This window comes from Sceloporus occidentalis, unplaced genomic scaffold, assembly GCF_023333645.1.
Source record: "Sceloporus occidentalis isolate IW3139 unplaced genomic scaffold, rSceOcc1.0.p SCAF_3, whole genome shotgun sequence".
In the NCBI taxonomy this organism is placed as follows: Eukaryota; Metazoa; Chordata; class Lepidosauria; order Squamata; family Phrynosomatidae; genus Sceloporus; species Sceloporus occidentalis.
The window spans coordinates 138042805-138057611 of record NW_028316983.1 but is presented as its reverse complement, the minus strand read 5'-3'; the positions used below and the strand labels follow the sequence as shown (position 1 = coordinate 138057611).

The following is a 14807-nucleotide window of genomic DNA, read 5'->3' as shown; positions in this document are numbered from 1 at the left end:
TCCAGTTCTGGTTTACTGTTCCCCTTTCCTTTTGACATATGTTCTGTCCTTTCCACAGTGCATTCAGAGTCCTTGGCTCTTTGAATTTAAGAGTCAGTGAACGGAATATGGAGTATTCTTTAGTGGCATTGCTGTTGCATATTTTTTGCTGATGTACTTCTCTGCCAATTACCAGAGGCAGAAGACTGAACTGGAGTGATATTTGGATAAATCCAGTATGGTTGCAACTATATCATGGAATGAGCAGAGCTGTTCTGGTGATGCAGTTGTTTATTTCAGCAGAACCAAACAGGGTGATTCTCCTTGCAATCCTCTCATGCACCTTCAAAACCTATCCTGACATTTATAACATTGCATTTAGGCCTTTGTTTTTAGGTGCCAACTAGCAGCAAAGCATGTCTTTCTTCCTTTTCCTTCCTCTGAACAATTTGACTAAAATCTTCTTTCTGATACTCTGAGGTCAGAATGGTTATTCTTAGAAGGTTTCTTGGTCTGTGAGACTAGGTTTGCTACTGCTATGACCAGATTTGAAAACATTTGCCAGGGAGGAGAGAGAGGTCATGTCCACACTCTCTGCTATCATACAGATGTCATATATACTCCCTCTTTTTTTGCTTTTGATGTGGGGAATGTGTGAGTAATTACTTGAATAAATACATTAGACTATCTGTGTGCTCAAGTGGAGGAGAATGTGCCAGTTTCTCCTTCCTACAAATGAAACCCCACTTGAAAACCAGACTGGAGCTTGTAAAGACTCTTTGATAAATATCCTTGGTATCTAAGTGAAAAAGCTGCAAATATATTAGTATATTTGTATATACCTACCTTTTTTGTGTGGCTTCAAGTCATTTCTGACTTATAGCTACTCTGAGGTGAACCTATCATAAAGTTTGCTTGGCAGAATTGTTCGGAGGGGGTTTGCTCTTACATTCCTTATGAAGCTGAGAGAGTGTGATTTGTTCAAGGACACTCAGTGAGTTTCCATGATAGAGTGGGGATTTGAACTTCGGTCTCCCAGTGTGTTAGTCCAACACTTCACTATACCACAGTCCTCCCTAAAAGATAATTAATTTGCCTCTCTGAATGCAATTTTGAGTCATCTTGAGGAGATGGCATTCAGTTGTCAAACCTATATTTTTGCTGATGATACAGCAGGTTAGATCAGCCTAATAAATATGCCCACGAATTACTGGCCTGCAGATTTTTATTTAATTTCATTTTTGCTTGCTTGGTGAGAGCATATGTTTCCTTGCAGGCCATGGTGCAGGAGATGTCCATTTCTTCTGGTATTTTACCAAGGTAGTAGAAATATCTGCTTTCAGTGCCAATCCATTTAGAAGAAAGAGGGACAGACCAATTCATACTATCTCCACCTGAGCCCTACTGTATTTCTAAGATGGTTAAAGAAGAAGCAACCTTCCTTCTCCCACAGATAGCATAGAAACCAAAGTTCCTTCCTCTACCAGTACAAAGCAACTGTACTACAGAATTAATGCACTTTAACCGCAATGGTTCAGTGCTATGGAATTCTGGGAGCTGTAGTTTTGTGAGATATTTAGTCTTGTCAGAGTGCTCTGGTGCCACAACAAACTATAAATCCCAGGATTCCGTAGGATGAAGCCATGACAGTTGTGATGTTGAACTGAATTTAATTCTTAACTGCATTAATCCAGCCTCAATCACCTGTGTGGAGGTCCATGAATGTGCCTGTGTCGAATTCTTATTCAACAAGGAGGTGAATTGATAAATAACATGTATGGGTTACACAGAACCATAGTATTGGGTGGGATCCTATCTACCCATCAAATCCAACCCCCTGTAGAAATCCACTGCATAAGCAATCCAGAGTGTTGCCCCTCCAAGCTGTTGAAAAACCTCCAAGGGAAGAGAGTGCAGTCTTAGTCAGTCTTAGGATGCATCTGCACTGCAGAAATAATCCAGTTTGACACCACTTTAATTGCCATGGGTCAATGCTATGAATTCTGGGAGTTGTGGTTTGTTGTTGCCCCGTGCTTTCTAGTAGAGAAGGCTAAATATCTCACAAAACTACAATTTCCAGAATTGGATTATTTGTGCAGTGCAGATGCAGCCTTTGCTGAACAACTTTTATGCATGACATGTTTCCTGATGTTTTAATCCAAATCCAAATCATGTCCTAGTCTTGGAAGCAGCATGTGAAATATTTTGAAGTTGAATATCAAGCCAATCTAGCTCATCCAGAAGCCACCAGGTCCAGAATCCCCCCCAATGATGTCCATATGATCTTGGGAAATCAGGGATACACACTTCAACTGGCAACCATATACTTCTCTTTGAACTATCAGCATAGATAGCTTATCTGTAGCTTTGCATAATGTCTGAAGTAGCAAGCTTGGCCTGTTGCCGACAGAAAACCATGATCAGAAACCATGACTTGATATGACATTACAAAGACTGATTTGTTATGGGCTCTGAATCAACAAACCATGACAGATGGCAGCTTCACCATCACTGGGGGCCATTGAACCCCAGAAGTAGTATCAGTGAGCATATGGATACAGAACAAGCAGGTAGATCTAAAACACTGTATGTTTTAGAAGGTCAAACCACAGTTTGAGATCTAAACAGTTTAGTGTGATAAGCTTTGGCATGATACCAAAATTTACCCAATGCTTCATAAAAAAAAATTGGAAAGGCAATTCCTGTGACACAATAATACTGGTGCCATCAGAAGAGTTTAAGTAATTCTAAGTCCCATTGGTTCTATTAGGCTAGTATATGCTGATGTTGATTTCAGCAGAATGAGCCTTGAAAGTACTGTATGCAGTTTTGTGTTGGTTTTTTATTATGTCATTTGAAGTGCTTCAGTACTGTCATTTCACTACTGCCATTTAAATTATTTTATTTTATGACATTCTTACAATAGAAAATATTTTGGATGAAGAGTTGAGGCTTTTAGCATCCTGGCTTGATGGAGGCTACTTCTGTATGTTCATAAATTAAACTGCATTTTAAACCAAGGATTTTTTGGTTCACAGCTCATCCTCTTAACTATTGTACTAGTTCTTGTAATGTGGGCTTTCTTTCAATGTAGAAACCTCCTCCCCCCCTCAAGCATTCAGAAATATGATTGATTGATTGATTGATTGATTGATTGATTCATTTATTCATTTAAAAGCGGCTCTCAAAAAGAATAAATTAAAACCTAACAATAAGATTTTAAAAACAATTAAAAATAATCACATTGAGACAGTATAAAAATTATTTTAAAAACACAAAATTTAAAAATAATGTGCACATCTCCATAAGAGGCCTCCCTGAGAAAAATTACACACCGAAAGCCTGCTTAAACAAAAAGGTATTTGCCTTCCTGCAAAAGGAGATTTGGAAAAGGGCCATCCTAGCCTCCTGTGGAAAGAAATTCCAGAATTTGGGAGCAGCCACTGAGAAGTCCCATGTACTCACCCTGTTAGGATGGTGGGATTGAGAGAAAGTCTTCCCTTGTGGCTCTTAAGACTCTCGCAGTTCATATAGGTCTGTATGGAAGATTTTAGAACTGCTAGTGTTGGGACAGTGGGGTTTCCATTCTACTTGTCAAGACTTCAAAGAGTTACAGATGTACCAGTAAACAATAGTAGAAATTCTTTTATATTGAAAGCAAAATGTCAGAATACAAATCCTGTGTGATCTATGAAGAGGAATAATTGAAGGTAGGTAATTTTTTTAGTAAGAAAAAGATTTTTGCACAGCCTCAAGAAATGAAACAATTTGATGGCATGTATGAAATCTACATGACTACTTTTGGTGTGTTGTTCATAGGAGAAAAGCGTGCTTACCTGTCACTACCCAGGCCAGGGGTAAGTTCTTTTTTGCAGAAATGACTGTCTTTATCTTTACTTATGCTGAACAATTAATTTGCTGCTTTCCCATGTACCACCTTAATTACCTATATTTGTTTCATTGACAACAGCATCATATCACTGTGCCCATGCTTAACAGAGAAACCTGTTCCCTCACTAAATATGAAAGATGGACAAGCCTTTATGCAACATTAGTAAATGCAGCTTGCATTCTGCAAACGTTGACAAGGTGCTGGATACCTCTGGAAGGCCATCCTACCCCACCTGCAACTCAGGGAGGGGTTATGAAATACAGTCAGCCCTCCACATTTGCGGCTTTGACTTTTGCGGATCTGTTTATCCACGGATTTGATTAATATGTTTTCCCTAGGAATCTCTAGGTCCTCTGGTGTGAATCTATGGTCAGCTTTCACCAAAACCTGCACTAGAGGACCTACCTTTTGGTACTTTTATTGGCATAAGCCAGCCTTAGAAGATAAAGTTTCAAGCATTTTATCCACTATGTTGTGACGTTCCACATTATTGACAGGGTCTGGCAGAGTCTTCCCGTCCTCCCCAAGTGCAGCACAGTGTGTACCAAGTCATAATTCAGTAGTTAGTAATCTTGAAAGATAGAGAAAATTGGTAGAGGGAAAGTTGACTTAAAGCTCAGTTTCATTGAGTCAGGTGACACAGGTGACTGCTGCAGAAAACTACTTCTGTTTAACACAGGCTCTACAAGAAGGTCATTGTATTAGCTCACTACCCAGCAGATCAGTTTTTCACAATGACACAACATACCTTCCTGTGTGACAGTTCTGTTCGGGGTAGCAAACTCCTAAAGACTCATGATGAAGTTGCTGGCATTGTCCATTTGACAACAATGCCTGGTAGTAGAGTATATGAATGACCTCTCTGAGGCTTTGGAGAACCACTCAAACTCAGAGAAGAGCAACCTTTTGCAACCTGGTAACCTCCAGACATGCTGGGCTACAGGCCACAATATCTTCCAGCGTGGACCGTGCAGTGCTGGCTGAGGATGATGGGAGTTGTCATCTGACACATCTAGGGTGCCAGACTGAACAAGGTTGGAGTAGATAATACTAAGCTAGACACTGTGACATTGTGTAAGACAGCTTCACATATTTGTAACTAAAATAGTACTTAGCAAGTACTATAACACATAGATGTCATGTACAATGAACCATCAAGAATTGCACTGCATATGTTTTAAAAGGAAGCAAGTTCATGAAAGCAAAAAAGCAGTTGGTTTCTTCCAGTATTACTCCCCTACCATATTATTTCACTGACCTCAATATAGTCTCTTTTACCTCATTTGTGACAGTAGCTATGGTTCACTCTGGAATTTAGATTAATAAGTATATTGGAATCAAATCTCATTCAGTAAATTTTTATTATTATTTTTGAACAGAAACATAATTCAAATTTGAAAGCCTTAAAGCCAGTCAGACTTGACAGTGAGGTAAGATACTTGTTATATATCCACTAATACATATTTACACTAGTTATTAGCCTGTATAATACAATGACCAAAAGGGAATAGCCTGTATAATACAATGACCAAAAGGGAATAACTTTTATGTTTTTCCAGGAACAAACAAAACTTGGGAAATTAGGCATAGAAGTGCATAAACTGGCAATCTGTGTTGATTCTGAGATGGAGAAATGGGAAGACCCAGAAAATGAGATTGTACGACATGCTCAAGGCCTCTCCAGCATGGCCTATTCCATGTATTTATTTACAAGGTAATCACAAACTGGGCAGGGAAGGAGGATTATAAAGAAGAAAATAGTATGCAGAATGTCAAACATTATTTTTGTGATTTTTTTTTGTCTTTCTGTGTCCCATCCTGTCCTCATCTAAACCTGGATTTTTTCCCCCCTCTTCATTATTTCAAAGCCTAAACTAGATATTATGACAAATGTGTGGCTTGAACAAGAAAATGACAACTATATATTTTATTCTTGATTCCCAACAGGAACAGCAAACTTACCCCATGTTCTGTTTTCTCCATAATACTGACTTGATAATAGGACTTTGCAAAATATATAGGGGGTGCAGAATGTTAACTTGTTGCTTGTTGTAAAATTTAGAATTTATAATACAAAGAATAATGACTGCTACATGTACAATTGCTGTTTTTCATAGTCATTAAACATTTATTGTAATGCCTAGTTTGGCCTGGACAATACTGTACATACTGTAATGCAGATAAATCTCTCTCCTCCCCCCCCCCCACCATTTATAGCAACATATATATAATATTGTGGGATAATGTAAGTTGGCCTGTTGTAGAAATCAGTCACATGCTTTCTTGGAACAATAAAATCAGACCCAGAGCCTTTTATAAAGTTGCCAAGGATGATGTGGGGACAGCCACATTGGGTACTTACTGTGAAGGTGTATTCTGGATTACTGAGAGAAGGAACCAACACAATTTGGGTTTGTCTGTCACTGCCCAGAGATAGGTAGGAAGAACCAATGAGATCTTGCAATAGCTGAACCAGAAAACCAACTTTTGCAGGTCCCCCCTCCAGCTATTCAAAGACCAGTTCTCTTACAAGCCCAGCTTGAACGCACAGCACACAAGAAAAATAAGAAGGAAAGGAAGGGCCAACCACATCTTGTAAAAGGTGAAAGGTAGAAAGCACTTTAGGCATGAAGGAATAGTCAGCATGGAGAATAATGTAGTTCTTACTAAAAGTACAAAGGTACTCCCTAACCAAAAGAGCTGCCAGTTCTGATATATAGCAAGCAGAAGTGATAGCTACCAGAAAGGCCACCTGTAAGGAGAGAAGCCTCGGGGGAACCTTCCCAAGAGGCTCAAATTTGTGCTTTAAAACTAACGGCAAGCTCTAAGATGGAAAGCAGTGCCTGACTGGGGGAGATATGATAGTAGTGGTCCCAAGGGACCACTGTACACATGGATGAGAGGAAAGTGGGGCTCCTTGAGTGTTACACAGAACTGATGACAATGCAGCAGCCTGCCCTTTTAAAGTATTCAGTCTAAGACTAGCCCTCTCTGCAGAAAGGCCAGGAGATGCAAGACAGATGCCCTATTATAGCAGAAGGACTTGGTTTTGGACCAGCTAACAAAAACCTTAAATAGGGCCTCAGAAATCCTTGCTATGGAATGCCTGCAAGTTGAAAGAAGCATGTCAATCACATATTGTATACCTACATTTTTTCAGAACTTCCAGCTCAACCTCCAGACAGCTAGCTAGAGCCAAACCATGTCTGGATGCCAAAGGGGACACTGAATCAATAGGTCCGGCTTAAGTGGGAAACACCATAGGCCTTTCGGGGACAGGCTCGTTACGTCCAAAAACCAAAGTCTCCTGGGTCAGTAGGGTGCAATGAACACCATTTGAGCCCTCTCCCTCATTCTCCTGACCATCTGAAGATGAGAGAAAGGGAAGAGAAGAGACACTGGTACTGTAGGACATTTGTGTCCTCTGCTCTTGGACACAGAAACCTGGTGAAATATCTGGGAGGGGGATTGTAATTTGTTGAGGACACAAACATGTCTGCAAAGTGCTGAATCTGATCTCCAGTTGGCGGAACACTTCTGGGTGTTGACTCCACTCTCCGGGGAGCAAGGTGTGTCTGCTCAGAAAGTCTGCCTGAGGATTGACTATTCTCTGCATGTGCTGGGTTGAAAGGGATAGGACTATTTTCTCGGCCCGCTGTCAAGATTGGACTAGTGAGCATACCCTACTAGGGAGTACCTGACCTGAGATGCAACAACAGATGTTTGTGAGTTGCAATGATGGATTGATATGGTTGCAGGAACCATTGGAGGAGTCTTGAGTGAAATCTGTCCCAAGAAACAATGTGTATGATCAAGATCAGGTTTAGGAGCCTTGCTAAGGTCATGAGAGATACTTAAGGGAAATACTGTTATCTTCTGTGCTTCTGTCCTGAGGTTGCTTTGTCTCTCCCCTGAGATGTAAACCATGCCCTTGGTAGTGTCTCAGAGCCTCCAAATAGCTAATGTACTGTGATGGAACCAGCTGGCTGTTCTTGGTGTTTATCAGAAAACCATGGGCATGTGGGCAATCTACGTAGAGCCTCCTGGAAAGATTTCAAAAGCACATCATTTACGTGCATGCCCTGCAACTTCAGGTGAGCTGACTTTCATTTATACCCTCAGAATTGAGGCCAGGGCCCAAAATTGAAAATGATGTTGTTCGAAGGCAAATCTGAAGAATCGCTATTTCCCACCACAACAAGAATATATTGATAGCCTTCTGCAAGATCCAGGAATACAGTCCGTCCTTGCCTTACGCGGGGGATCCGTTCCGGATCCCGCCGCGCAAGGCGAATTCCGCCTATGCTCGAGCCCCATTGGAAACAATGGGGCTCGTGTGCGGCGGTGCGGGAGTGCGCGGGGCGCAATGGGCGCGTGCGCCCATTCAATTGAATGGGATGCGCCGCCCCGCATGCGCCCCGTGGCTTGAGCGCATATGCTCAAGGCCGCGTATGGCGTGCCCGCGTATGGCGCGGGCACGCTGTACTAGGAAGTTGCTTGTCCGCAGGGCCTCCCAGATGGAGTACAGCAATTCCATGTGGAAGCATTTGTTCATATTTAGAGCATTTGTATGCTTTAAGTCCAAGATGGACCTGAAGACCTCTCCTTTCTTCATGATTGTTAAGATGGTGGAGTAAACTCCTGCAAAATAGTTTTTGTGGGTTTTTCGGGCTATGTGGCCATGTTCTAAAAGAGTATTCCTGACGTTTCACCAGCATCTGTTGCTGGCATCTTCAGAGAATGCCACAGATGCTGGAGAAACGTCAGGAATAAACTCTTCTAAAACATGGCCACATAGCCCAAAAAACCCACAAAAAGCCATGGATTCTGGCCATGAAAGCCTTCAACCTCACTCCTGATAAATGTTTTGATGAAGGCATCCATTCTATCTCTTTGATCTGGAGGATATGCCTGATTGCCTGGATGTGAATGTGTTTCTTTTGGCTTCTCTTTGGTACTGGAAATGGCAGAAACCTACTCCAGAGAACCTGGGTGAATTCAGGAAGCTGCTGATGGCTGAGATAAGGCATCCTGAACTTGTCCTCTTTATTACTGCTAGATATTTCTTCAGAAAGAGCCACTGCAGAATCAGAAAGGAAGGGGAAAGGAGAAAGGGAGGAAGAGCACTTCTACAGCTAAATAGACAGCAAGGGTTACCAGAAATGTAGAACTGATAAGAAAAAATTCTGAACTGGATAAGGCAGGAAGTAGAACCGGTTGATGGCCGAAAGGGAGGAGCTTGCAAAGTCTGTTTTGTAACTTCGCTATTGTGAGACCTCATTAGGTCTTCTGTCCTGTTTCTGGGCGGAGAAACCCAAGTTGTGTTGATTCCTCTCACCAACTCAAAGAAAGGCTTGTTTCCACTTCCATACAATGAAAGAGTTTTTATCATATTTGCTACAATTCTCAGAATCCCTGATGCTGAGTGCCAGGGATTCTCAATAACCATCCTGGGTGGGGCTTCTGGGAGTTTGGTCTGGGGAACTTCTCAAAGATAACTGATAGGGAACATTGTATTCCTGACCTTTCCTTTTCATTCAAAGGACTTGATAGGTGACATCCAAAAAATTGGTGTTTAGCAAGTGGCTGTTCTTATTCTGAACCTCAGCAAGAGAGGGATAAACTAACCTTAAATGTTGTTGACATTCTAGATTTCCTCCTTGGTTGAATCTCTTTTTATACCCTTGGTAAACTTGCTTATTTGCAGAGATCCAAATCTCTGTGTGTGTGCGGCTGGAGCTGCCTGAAGGACTGCCATTCCAATCATCTGCATGTTTCCTCAAAAATAAGTAACACCTACTGCGAAGAGATTTTACTCTGAAGTGTGAACATGAGTTCAGATCGAGTAATTCCAGACCAAGTCCTAGAAAGACAGCTATCCTGTAGTAGATGCAAAATCATTGTGATTGTTTTATCAGGCAACCTGATCCCTAAGCCTAGAATAGTCTTTCCTAATCTAGCCATCAAGATAACAGATCTGTCTGAGTGGTGTGTTTTCTGTGTTAGTGAAGTTTACACCTTTATTCTACTTAGGCTTCTGGGTTCATAGGAATGGTAGGTTAAATTATATTTAGGTTGTTGGTGAATTTTTTTTTCTTTTTCTTTTTGTTCCTATTTAGGGGAGAGGGGTTGCTGAAGACAACCCAGGACTTATTTCAGCAAGCAGAGGTAATAAAGCAATCAAAAAGTAGTATTTGTTTTGACCAATATATTTGGGGCAGTAGAACGTCACTGGATCACCATCCAGCATTTTCTACAAATTACTGCAAGAAACTATTTGTGACTTCCTCTTTGAGCAGGGGTGAGGAGCCTTTGGCCCTCCAGATGTTTTGCATTTCAACACTTAGAAACTCCATCCAGCATTGCCAATGGTGAAAGAATATGAAAGCCACAGTCGAAAACATCTGAAGGACCAGTGGTTCCCTTCCCTTGAAGACAGCAGAGGGAAGGGAAATGTGGTTGTTCAGAGATGTATATGTGCACATGGAGTATTACAAATTTTAAAGCTCTTGCATACATGCATTTGTTGTGAGTGTCCAGTTTGTGGCCCATTAAACCAAATACAGCTCACCAGCCACATATAGGAGCTCATCATAAATGTACTGGAAAAACAATAGGAACACTGCCAAATATATCCTTTCTGAGCTGTATTTGACTAGTTGAGTCACAAAGCAGCAAGCCTAGCACATGTAAGAGTTTATCACATTAATAATAATAATGGCCGGTTACAGGCCGGCACTTTAGTGCGTGACGAGCACGCACTAGGGTTACAAAAGGGCGGTGCTTCCGCACTGCCCTAACCCTAGTGCGTGCTCGTCACGCACTAAACGGCGGTGGCCCTTCCATATGGCCGCCGCCGTGAGGACATCACGGCCACGCCGCCTCTTGACGGGGCGGCGCGGACGTGACGTCCTTGCTCCGCGCCAGGGCGTTTAGTGCGCCCTGAACACGGAGCAGGAAGGAGCTCCGTTTCGGAGCTCCTTCCTGGTTTAGTCCGCTGGGCGCAGCCTTCAGATGGCTGCGTCCAGTGGACTAAAAGAGAAAGGGGCCAAGCGGCCCCTTTTTCCCCGCCGCCGCGGGGTGTCCTTGGGGCTTGAAGCCCCAGGGACACCCCTTTTCAGGCTGCGGGGAAACGGCATTTTGCTGCTTCCCCGCAGCCTGAAAAGCGGCGGATCGGGGCCTCAGCGGCTGCCGTTCTGGCCACTGAGGCCCCGATACTCCGGGGAAAGGGGCGGGTCCAGACCGCCCCAAATGGGCGGTCTATAACCCGCCAATAATTTGTTTTATTTATATACCGCTATTCCAAAGATCATAGCAGTGAACAGCAAGTAAGTTAATTAGCAAGTAAGCTAATTTGCCCTGCCTTTACTCCTGCAATAGACATGGGATGTGAAGGTGGATCTTATTGCATTTTCCCGTCGCCGGGCAGTACACAGCCCATATGCAACCTGGGCTTCAATGGGCTTCTCTCGCATCTTTTCAAGAACGGGATTTTCCCATTCTTGAAAAGCTGCAGCAGAAGCCCAAATTGATATGGGCTGCATACTGCCTGGCAACAGGGAAATGCGATAAGATCACCTTCTTAAAGTTATATCTATCGCAGGAGCAAAGGCAATATGACCAAACTCCATAGTGAAAGGGAGGATCTTTTTTTGTTTTTGCTTGTGGGATGAGCCAACATTTAACTTCTCTTTTTTCCATGTTAGGCCTTTGCTACAGAAGGATTAAAGCTTGCCTCCACTCTTCTTTCCTTTTCTAATCAGGTACAGTACAGCTTCCAGATATTAAAATGAATGCTTTTTAGAGATCTCTTTGTTGTTATGATTTTGTCCTAGAATAGAAATTTCTAGACATTGCATTTTCTCACAATTTACAATCTTCGTCCAGATTCTATAGCATGCCTAACTAACTGACATCTGTTTCAGCTAGAAGATGATGATAAACCATTGCTCCTGCAAGAGATTGACAAGATTGTCCCTGCATATCAGCAGCTTCAGGTAACAGCTAAAACTCCTGTCCAGGGTAAGACTGCAACTTTTACAAAGGTAAGTTGTTCAATATCTTTTAAACAGAGTCCTGCTTCAGATGTTTAGTTTTTCCTATCTTATTTTTGTTCTATAAAACCTAGTGTTTGGTTTTTCATGTTAAATCCTGAATAAAGTGTGCAGATAAAAGTGTGCTAGTCAAATTCTTAAATTACCATAAGCCACTTTCAACTTGCTCAGAATTCTGGATGCTACTGTAATGTCAAAATACAGACTGGAATACTATATACCATTTAACCAAGCAATAACTAGCTTACTAAAAACAAATTTTGTGCTCCGGAAAGTGCCACTGTGTTGAGAGGTCTTACTTTTACCCTTAGCATCTTGCCATCAGCCCTCAAGTATATTGTTCTTGTGTTTTAGAAAAAAGCCTGAAGTAGCAGTTGGTGAAAGATACTTGCTACTGTATTGCTTGCTTCACAGCATTCTGAAAACAGTAAAACGTGTTTTCCTTTCTCAACACTAGTAATATGCTTTTGTGCGAGGAAGTGAAAAAGGAGACACAGTTTTCCTTTCAAGAACTCTCATAAATTACCTTTTCACCAGTTGGATATGTAACTGATATAACTGGCTGAAAGACAGACTAGTTAGTTTACTTAAGTCCAAAACACACTGCAGAAACAATCCATTTTGAGACCATTTTAACTGCCCTGGCTCAGTGCTAAGGAATTCTGAGAACTGCTTAGTTTTGTAAGACATTTAGCCTTCTCTATCAGAATTCTGGTGCCACAATCAAATACAGTTCCCAGGATTCCCTAGTACTGAGCCCAGGCATTTAAAGTAGTGTCAAACTGGATTATTTCTGCAGTGTGTTTTGGACCCTAATATCTTGAATTAAAATCTGTGCTTTTGGGACACATCTCAACAGAAAGTTCTGCAAAAAGGCAATTTAAATGAACAAATAAACTGTTATAGCTTTGTGCAGTTCTTATTTATTTCAGTATGCAAACGTATTCAGAATTCAGAAAAAGGGAAATGTCCTAAAGAGGAAAAATTGCAATGGAGGTTGAGCCACTACTGGATGTGCTTGAGAGAGAAAGGTAGTTTTTATAGAAGATGTTTCATAAACATATTTGACAAAGTCATTTCCACTTAATCTGTTCTGTATTTACCGGTAGGTAGAAACCTGTATTCACAAAGTAAAGTGCATTCTGGATATACTGACTCAAGTTCTTCCACTCAGCTGTAAGTTGCTGACAAAGGTGAGATGATATGCATGCAAATGTGTACAAATGAACCTATTTCTGGGTGTAGATCCTGCTTTTCAAACCAAATTGTTTTTGTTGTTTTTTAACAACAGCATACAGCAGGAAATGGCTATTTTAGAGCACATCGGCCTTGGAAAGAAAATGGTCTACATACAGTTGGAAGAGAAGGCAGTGGTCTGGTCAGAAGAAATGACCTTTTTGGCATCAGAACCTTAGAACAACATGTAGCAAACCTCACCGTTTTGGACAACCAACACTTCTAAGGCGCTTTAGGGGAATGAAAAGATTTCCTAATGGGAGTTGTACATGAAACCCTTCCTAATTGCTTTCTTTTGAGAAAGGTAAAACCAGGTTAGAAAGAGCTGTTGTAACCTTTTCACATCTAATAGATGTCACGGTACTTAGCCGTCAACAAAAGAAACAGTCAACTTTAATGGCTGCATACTTTTGTAAAGTGAAATACTTTTTGTTCACTGTTAATACTGCTTTCTGTAATCATGTACATTCATGAACGTCTTCTTCTTCATATCCCAAGGATGCTGCTATGGATGGTTATGCTCATGAACTGGATATGTTACATGAAAAACTACTGTTTTTAATTAACTTGTGTGAGCCTAGGACCCCAGTCTATTAGGGCTACTTTGAAAAAGGAATTAACAGGGACTGGGTTAGCGTCTCAACCACTATCTCCCACCATCGGGTCCAGGTTGCCACAGGTACCACTTTAACAACTCGATGGGCAACAGAAATCGGTGGGAGGTGAAAAAGGCAGCATTTCTTAAAGGGCTAGATTAGTCCAAATGTATTAGTCCAAAGGCATCCACACTGCTGTCCCTTCTTGTAGAAGTTATCAGCTAGTTGCAATAAAGCTTTAATGATGAAAGCCTTCAGAAAACCTCACTTTTATAAAACATGTTTACCAATGTAAAACTAAAAAAAAAAAAAAGATCATTAGTAGAGCTAATAGAAACAAGGCACAACTAAGAGCTTGCTTTTGTCTTGCTCCTTTTTGTGTTACACACATCTTTATATTAGAAGAAATTTTACAATGTAATCTAAGCACTATCAAAAATAAGTCCTAAACTGTTTAGTGGGACTAACTTCCTACTGTGGCCTTAAATTTAATGCTTGAGCCTTCATTTTTAGCATGTGGTAAAGTTCCATTTGGAAATCGTAGGTGTTAAAGCCAGTCACTACAAAGAGGGCATTACTTTGTTTTTGTTTTTTTTAGTACAGATTAAATAACAAGCTTCTTTGAGATGTATGTACACTTACTGTATTAACTGATAGACCAATAAGTACATCAGTCTGAAATCTCACTGTTCAGATTTTAATATCAGTCATTCTTCCTTTCCCTGCACATTTACTTTGCCTTAAGATAGAAGCCAAACAACCAGTGGCAAAAAAGGATCCTCAGTCCTGTTCAATTTCAGCATGCAAAATGGAACTGAGGCAGAAGATAAATGGCAGGGGAGCATTTCTGCCTCTCTTCTTCTGTCACTTCCAACTGCATCTCACCTTTCCCCTGAGACATGTGTAGGTGGGAAGAAATGTCCTGTAGGCCAGGTGCACATGTGAAGCCATTATGGGATAGGGATTCCTGTGTTTGCTGGTAAGACTTTAGCTCTGACTACCAACCACTGTACCTCATTCGGACATATGCTTCAATGCTAAAAACCTCAA

At 41.3% G+C, this 14807-nt stretch overlaps 1 protein-coding gene across 1 annotated transcript in view; it reads left to right on the top strand.

Moving 5' to 3' along the window:
* The window catches only part of LOC149316872 (alpha-catulin-like), a 66222-nt gene extending 51425 nt beyond the window's left edge, over positions 1-14797 (top strand). The window contains exons 12-19 of the mRNA XM_089518336.1: positions 3799-3836; positions 5251-5301; positions 5431-5585; positions 9991-10039; positions 11578-11634; positions 11797-11916; positions 13035-13118; positions 13217-14797. Of these exons, the coding sequence (XP_089374462.1) occupies positions 3799-3836; positions 5251-5301; positions 5431-5585; positions 9991-10039; positions 11578-11634; positions 11797-11916; positions 13035-13118; positions 13217-13387 (725 nt within the window). The 3' untranslated portion in view covers positions 13388-14797. The remainder of the gene's footprint in view (positions 1-3798; positions 3837-5250; positions 5302-5430; positions 5586-9990; positions 10040-11577; positions 11635-11796; positions 11917-13034; positions 13119-13216) is intronic.
* Positions 14798-14807: the final 10 nt, after the last annotated feature.